General features: G+C 46.6%; 1 protein-coding gene across 1 annotated transcript; it reads left to right on the forward strand.

The window, feature by feature from the left end:
- Positions 1-1,415: 1,415 nt before the first annotated feature.
- LOC126199217 (uncharacterized) lies at positions 1,416-8,355 on the forward strand. Its single transcript, XM_049935998.1, has 2 exons — positions 1,416-1,471; positions 7,521-8,355. Exons 1-2 carry the CDS (start codon positions 1,454-1,456, stop codon positions 7,998-8,000), a joined length of 498 nt encoding a protein of 165 aa, XP_049791955.1. The 5' UTR covers positions 1,416-1,453; the 3' UTR covers positions 8,001-8,355.
- The last annotated feature ends 307 nt before the right edge of the window (positions 8,356-8,662 follow it).

An 8,662-nucleotide genomic window follows, 5' to 3' on the forward strand; every position in this document is an offset into this window, starting at 1 on the left:
ATTACAACGTCATCGGCGAACCTCCAAGTTTTTTTTTTCTTCTCCATGGATTTTAATACTAATTTCTTTTCTTTCCTTTATTGCTTGCTCAATTTACAGCTTGAATAACATTGGGGAGAGGCTACAACCCTGTCTCACTCCCTTCCCAAGCACTGCTTCCCTTTCATACCCCTCGACTCATAACTGCCATCTGCTTTCTGTACAAACTGTAAATAGCCTTAGCTCCCTGGTTCAAAATGGTTCAAATGGCTCTGAGCACTATGGGACTCAACTGCTGTGGTCATCAGTCCCCTAGAACTGAGAACTACTTAAACCTAACCTAAGGACATCACACACACCCATGCCCGAGGCAGGATTCGAACCTGCGACCGTAGCAGCAGCGCGGCTCCGGACTGGAGCGCCTAGAACCGCACGGCCACCGCGGCCGGCTTTCGCTCCCTGTATTTTATCCCTGCCACCTTCGGAATTTGAAAGAGAGTATTCCAGTTAACGTTGTCAAAAGCTTTCTCTAAGTCTACAAATGCTAGAAACGTAGGTTTGCCTTTCCTTAATCTTTCTTCTAAGATAAGTCGTAGGGTCAGTATTGCCTCACGTGTTCCAACATTTCTACGGAATCCAAACTGACATGATACGCGAGCAAAAAATATATTATAAAATTCTATAACAGATCGATGTCAGAGATATAGGCCTATAGTTTTGCCGCTCTAAAAATTCCAGAGTCTGAGTGGTTCAACATGCACGAATTAGCTCATATGTAAGGTTTAACGGGTGAATGTAGTCCTAGTAACACGAGCAGTAGGGCAGATACGTCTCGTGTTCTATACGTTTTATCAAGCAAATTCAAATCGGCAGAGAGATACTGACGTCGCTGGCACGATGGCCGCATTTGCAGACCTCCTTGATGTAGACGCATATTGTGATGTGACTGATTTTTGGCTTCTTCTCTGACAGACTGAACTCAGCTCTTCGCTTCTTTGGCGTGCAACGCAGAGTGTTGAGCGGGCGGTAAGGCGCCGGCCGCAGCGGCCAGCCAGCGGTCAGTGTGAGAGAGGCCCCCAGGGGCCCGCAGCGGCCAGCAGCTCCTCGCGGCTCGTCCCCGATTCCTGGTCACCCCGCTGACCCCTACCGCCGCCACCGGCTGCTCATCTCGCCGCGCCGGGAGGGGGTCAGCCGCTGCCGCCGCTTTCCAGTACCACTTTTTCTCACACGCACACACTCACGCGCTCACACACACACACACACGCGGGTGCGCTGCGCGGCATCCTCTCCCAGCCCCCCTTTCCCCCCCTACCGCGCCCCTCGCTCACCGCCGGCGGTGCGGCTATGCACATTTCGCCGTGACGTCACGCAGGTGCGCTCCCGCGCCCGGGTATAAATGCCGGCTGCGGACCTGGCCAAAGCGTCAGTTGCTCCCGCAGCTTCGCAACAACATCAGTCGGAGCTCCTAAGCGAGATGAACGCCTTGGCTCTGGTAAGCATACGCCGACCACAGCAGCAAGTTATCTTGTCGTGTCCTCCCGATTTTGCCTCTCAAAATCGGCCGCGGTTAAATGGGCTACGCGGACATTATTAATCGCAGAACCAGACTCTCATGTCATGGTCGTACTAGATTTTTGCCGAGATCAGTGCGAGGGTCCAGCTATCTGCTACTTTGCCGTGTTCGTCTTGAAAACCGTAATAATTTCACATGTAGAGCCACCTTTTCATTTCCAGAACTTCTTACTGGAGAAGCATTCCTGTGCCTACATGTTCTTTATTCTGGGGAAGATCAATACATGTCAGAACTCATATCTGGTCTTGCCTCAGCCAGCTCCCCATAACTTGCCATAAGACTGTCACTCAGTCACAAAAATATGCATTCAGAGCATCAATACATTCTAGTGTTGTATTATCCCGGAAGTAACATTAAACCGTCCAAAGCTTGTGAGCCTAGTTAGCTGTTATGATGCCCAGTAGATACGAAAACAACTTCAACGAATATGATGACTACCAGCCCCAAAGTTTCTATGTAAATGACACCAGTCAGAAGCCAAGGGAAGATCAATACATGTCAGAACTCATATCTCGTCTTGCTTCAGCCAGCTCCCCATAATTTCTCATAAGACTGTCAGTCAGTCACAAAAATATGCATTCAGAGTATCAATACATTCTAGTGTTGTATCATCCCAGAAGTAAAATTAACCCGTTCAGAGCTTAAGTGAGGCCAGTTAGCTATTATGACGCTCAGTAGATACTAAAATAACTTCAACGAATCTGATGACTATGAGCCCCAAAGTTTCTATGTAAATGACACCACTCAGAAACCAACTAACGCATGAAAGGGCAACGATAGGCTTTCAAATTGGATAAGTTTCAGAGAAATTTACGACGTGGAAATTGTGTTAGCATAGTTGACTCTACAGTCTCGTGTAAATTTTTGCTAATTCATCTGCAGTCACGGTGACTGGTGTTGATCAGTCTTAAGTGGACAAGCTGTAACAACATAGCTTGTGACTGGTAAATCATAGAGAAACAAGGGAGGTGCCACTTTTAACATCCCGTCGACATGGAGATCACTAGATACAGGGCGCGAGCGCACACTGGACAACGATGGAACGGAAATATGGCAGCACGTTCTGGAAGAACCATCGTAGGTTTAGCTTCAATTAATGCGAAACCCCGAAAACTGAAACCATAATGGACGGACGGAGGTTTGAACCGCGCACCTCCAAAGTTCGGATCCAGTCTCTAAACACTGCTCCTTGTGGGAGTGCAAGGGACATTCGGGAACTGAGTCACCAAACTGTATAATGTTCTGGTTTTTTCCCTCTTATAGCACCATCTTTTCTGTCATTACCTCAGGACTATCGCTCATTCTGTCAGATGAATGTTCCCTGTAAGAGATACAGTTTGTAGCACAACTACAATTTTTCAGGCAGCTCGTATGTGGGCTCTACTTGTACTTGAGTTGCTTTCCAGTAGGCTTACAGCTAGACATAGATATTAAGTGTCTCACCGTTCGTTGATAATCATAATAGAACTGTAAGATCTGAGCAGAAACGAACAGTGAAATACTTACGCAGGTTCTAGTACCTTTATCCTTAGTTCAAAGTTTAGAAAAGCAATTCACGCGTTGCCAACTAGGTAATAATAAACTCGTGTACGTATTTGGACTCGGAAAATTTCTTCAATTATTCAAGTTTAATTGTATTTCCCGCAGAATTAAACGCACACTGTATTATTTCATTTTTTATCCATGCACAAGGAAAAACATTATGCCAGAATACTGCCATTTCCAGAAGGTAAGAAACGAAAATTTCAGGGTGTCTAATTACGTCTACTCAAATCGCAATTCAATTTTTGTCCTGTTCTTCTTAATTTATTCTGCGTTAATCGAAAGCGTCAAAATACCGTATAGTTCAATACAATATACTATAGCCGATAGAGATTATACATCAGCCTCGTGAAACATTTCCGCAGGAACTAAAAACAACCATCTCTGTGTACATTCAGTCACGCTACTCACGAAGAAGCTATAGTGTGGAGTGAAAGTACCGGTAGCAGAATCCACACTTAGGAGGGCACAAGCGAAAGTAGCGTGTCTCATTAGCGCTGAGGATCTGTTATCGTTTTTGTGCTGCAAAAGATATGCGCTACGACCAGCGGAAAATCGTAAAACTCTCTTCACTTTGTTAGATTGTAACCTTGGGTTAAATATCAGGCGTTTCTGATTTGTGTGGATATGTTCTCGCCTGCTATCTGCTTTCGGTCTAACAACCGCTTAATCTATAATAGCTGAGCTTTTACTTAGTAACCCGAGGAATAGAGTGCACATCTGCATCTCAGTGTTTGAGGAGTGCTTTCAGTTACAGCGCTATCCCGTCACGCTTTCTTAAATGTTTGTCGTGTTTGTATGGTTCAAATGGCTCTGAGCACTATGGGACTCAACTGCTGTGGTCATCAGTCCCCTAGAACTTAGAACAAGTTAAACCTAACTAACCTAAGGACATCACACACATCCATGCCCGAGGCAGGATTCGAACCTGCGACCGTAGCTCGTGTTTGTAGGTTATAAGTTCTTCATTGGTTGTTGCATCCGTCCGGAACAAATTCTAAATTGTGTTTTACCTCGGAAGATGGTAGCAAGATTGGACGTGAGAGTCCGGACTGTGTATCTTTTCCATGTTTCTTCTATGTTATAACTACGCTATCATTCTCTCTTTCTGTCGGTAGTCACCTGAAGGGATGCAGCTTTATTCTGCTAACAAACGCCGTAGCTTGTTCATCATTTAAACGAGTATCTGACTTGAGAACCCTGTATTACAAATGTGTGAAATCGTCTCGAAACAGCGTTTCTGTTTTAGAAATCAGTTATCTGTATCAGTTCATGTTCAATGGCCTGGCAGTGGGGTACATGTTAGCGGACTGCAGGGAATTTTGTGTACGATTCAACCATTCTGCAAAGCAAAGTTTAGCTTAACTGACACAACCAACTGGTGTAGCACAAACACATGTTAATAAAAATCACAAACGATGATGTGTTTGTTTGTACAAAGCAGTAAGCCGCCTAATGATCGAAATTTGAAACACGAATCGAGTGACACGTTAGAGAGGTTAAGATACTGGTCTCGTATTCGAGAGCTATAGCTCCGTCCATGATATCATTAAATGGCTGCAAGACAACATCGCTCTAAAAGACACGAGGGCTATTCGCTTCCCTAATCTTGTTCTAGACCTCTATAACATCGATGTAGACAACACAAAAAGTTCTAATGCTGTTTCCCCTACCTAACGTGTACAGCCGCAGCACAGGTAACTAACCTGCTAAAAAAATTACTCGCACGCGCATTTCTCATTTGTTTCCAAGGATTTCAAAGAATTTCCCTCGAGTTACATCAGTATTTCTGGAGGCGGCACTAGACACTCCACCTACGACGATTAAGTATTATTCTATGCCGTCACCCTCAAGCGAACAGAAAACATTCCACAGGCCGATTCGTATCCAGAGAGCATCATTGATGCAAGGACTGGGTTCACATATTGACGACTGGGTGGATATTTTGTACATTATTTATATTGCAAATGAAAACTCGTCTCGTATCAATCTCCGTGTAGGTTTGTAAGACCCAGCATCTCCGTGAGGTACAGCCGTAGGCACGTCGGAAGTTTATCCAATCTGAACCGAATACTGTTATGAATATCCAGTCTCATATCTGTAGCAGGACGTAAATATTCAGTCTCGACGGGATGTAATATTCAGTTCGATTCCGTCGCACGACTTAATATCCAGTCTCATAGCGGTAGGTTCTTAGCTGCAACGGGGCTTGCCAGTCCCACATTCGCGGAAGGGTACAATACCAGGTCTGACACGTGCACATGGATTGGTAAAGGTGAAACTGTCATCGACCTGAAAGCTGGTTTCGACTCGTGAGCTTTTTACTGGCGTAGTTCTACTGGACTGATATACCATTGCCTTCCTCTAACGTTTGCACAGATTTACTCAGCCCGTTTTCCTGCGGTTTTATGTGGAGTGTATACGACGCTGCATCTCGGTATATCTCACATTAACAAATCATTGAGGGAATTCTACGGATGCAATAGGTTGCCATTATGTGACTTGTCCTAACCAGTAACAACGTCCAGCGGATGTAGCCTTGAGCTAATACTATGGAACATACCTAAGAATCACAGAAAACATTTGAGAACTGACTGGGTATCTAATAGCGCACCACTAAATTTGTAATTTCGCACTTGCACAATGAGTTAGCGTTCAATCTCGTAGCCCTCTCCCCTCTCTCCTTCACTACTGGGTGGGACTTACTATTGTTCTCCGTATGGTGCTTCACATCCACTGCGTGACAAGGTATAGTGTTTCCAAACAAAGAGCAAGGAGGCTAGTCCCCGCTCTCTTCACACAACTACGTCACAAGGGCCGTCTACAGACTGTTTCACAACGTTATATCGACCAGTCCGCAGTGCTCCTTTTAAATCAGTAACGAAACAAGGCGCAGACACGCCGTAAATGCTGTTGACACTGCACGGAACACAGATAATAGTAACTATTAAAAAGAACCCAAGGAAAGCACTGAAACAGAAGGCACGTAAATCATCTGTCTGGCAATGCAACATGCGAAATTATTTCTAAGTTCTCCTGTATAGAATTACACAGGCCACTTTCCCCACTGCTCTCGCTACGGTCGTGCCGAGGGGTGTCCTCTATGAGAGAGGCCATGGGCACTGTAAGAAGTAAATGCTCTGTGCGCATGCGCTGCCCCAAGTTGCGCTATGCGAATGTGCAGCACTACTAGGCGAGTCCTCGCGGTAAACATCATCTGTCTCGTTGTTATCGTGGATAAATGGGGCAATGTAGCCAATCAGGTGGTAGTTGCGACTTCTAATTAGAGATGTGTTTGAACAAAACTATTCGAATAGCTCGGGAGATCCCTCGGGTTATGTTCGATCTTTTGATCGCTCTGCAATCTAGTGACTTCTGCATGGACTGAAAACTTTTCTAGGGTGCAGGTCATGCCCAACAAAAAAAAAAAAAAAAAAAAAAAAAAAAAATGGTTCAAATGGCTCTGAGCACTATGCGACTTAACTGCTGAGGTCATCAGTCGCCTAGAACTTAGAACTAATTAAACCTAACTAACCTAAGGACATCACACACATCCATGCCCGAGGCTGGATTCGAACCTGCGACCGTAGCGGTCACGCGGTTCCAAACTGAAGCGCCTAGAACCGCACGGCCACACCGACCGGCCATGCACAACAACGACAAATAATAAATAAATAAACACTTCAATCATAATTCTGTCCAATTCTCGAGTGTTCGCTCGTCCTGCGATCTAGTGAGGTCTGACGGTACAATCTCCAGGCCGGGTCTCGTGATAATAATTACAGTCACTATATCACGATACATTTCGTTTGTTCGCCATTTAATTATTGATTAACTGTCTCGAGTGTTTCAAATGAACGGGTTAATACTGATTAAAATCTGGTAAAGTTTTTATCTGTTATTCTAATACGTGAACAGGGACTGAATAGCTCATTTACAACCAATCATTACCGCCTCTCATAGGCAAATAAAGTATTATACTGCGTTCAGTCAAGTAATATTTTGTAGAGGACAGTACTTTCGCTTTTTTCTGTTACCTTTTCTTAAAAATCACTATAAATTCTTACGTATCGATGCATACCGGTACTCATATTGTGAATTTGTTCAAACGCACCATGAGTTTGTCAGTGGTAGGATTTAATGCTATTTCCTCCAGTGTTTCACGAAACTGCCAAATTTTAAGCGGAACCATAGCTTGTTGTTGTGGCTAGTTCGTAGTTTCTTGTGTATCTCTTGCGCGATTCAAATGTCACGTGATAGTTCGAACGAGCTCGATACTGTATCGTACGCTGCGGCGTATCGGGAAATCTCGAGCCCGTTCGAACGCGAGTATTGTTCGCCCAGTTCTACTGGCGCGGCAGTAGTACAGACAGACTGTACCTGTAGCAGCCGAGGTTTTCACCGGTCGTGTTTTGTGTGTGCGCAGTGTGTGGTGGCGGCGATGGTGGCAGCCGCCACGGCCGAGCCGCCGAGCGGCTACAGCTACAACCGTCCCAGTGGGGGCGGCAGTTTCATCGGCGGAGGCGGCGGCAGCTTCATCGGAGGCGGCGGCGGCGGCGGCTACATCTCGGTGAGCCCCGGCTACACCACCAGCGAGGGCGCCACCGTCGACGCCGAACTGCTCGGCAAGATCCGCGCCATCCTGCTGCGCGAAGAACAGCAGCGCGGCGGCGGTGGCGGCTACATCGGCGGCGGCGGCGGCGGCCACGGCGGCGTGTCCACGGCGTACGGCGTGCCTTCCACCTCGTACGGAGTGCCCGGCTACGTGAGCCAGCGCGTCGTCGGCATCGACCTGGAGGGCATCCGGCAGGCGATCCAGGTGGCGCAGTACGAGCAGACGACGTACGGACACGGAGGCGGCGGCGGCTACAACTACCCGTCTTCGTCGTACGGCGCCCCCTACTGAGGGGCGCGCGCCGCGCGGCCGTAGACACCGCGCAGCCGTTACAACGCTGTACCTGGCACGCTGCCGGCCCGCCGCCGACGCCGCCCCCGCAGGCGCCGACGCCGGCGCGCCCGCCCCCGGCCCCTCGGCGGCACGGCGGCACGCACAGAGGCCTCGGGCTCGACGGAGCAACACGGGTCCCTTCTCCAGACCGGCAACGGAGAAACACTACTATTACACGTTATCCCCATCATCTTGTAAATACAAACGACGCGACGCAGTACACCCCTTTCCACATATCGTTTTATTCAATCTTTTTTATACGTATGTTAAGCTTTTTATAGGAAAACAGATGAAAAAATAAAAAATACATGAGCCACCGTAAAAACACTGCTTGTTTTCTTTTGACTCCTATTCCTCTTCACGTTCTGGACAGAGATCTTGCCAGTATCTTCAGTTACTTCATCCATTACAGAATGTGAAGAAAGCATCTTGATAGTGACCAGAAAGGTAAGAATAAAACATCATTTAAAATTTTAAAATTTTTCCATTTTAAAATTTTGTGTTTTTAAAATTCAGTCTTAATCACACCACATATGTTACAAGAACACAGATGACCGGTTTCGGTCATATCACATGACCATCATCAGACCTATGGCATCCTTCGAAGATGGTAGGTGGAG

This window comes from Schistocerca nitens, chromosome 8 (genome assembly GCF_023898315.1).
Source record: "Schistocerca nitens isolate TAMUIC-IGC-003100 chromosome 8, iqSchNite1.1, whole genome shotgun sequence".
NCBI classification, from domain to species: Eukaryota; Metazoa; Arthropoda; class Insecta; order Orthoptera; family Acrididae; genus Schistocerca; species Schistocerca nitens.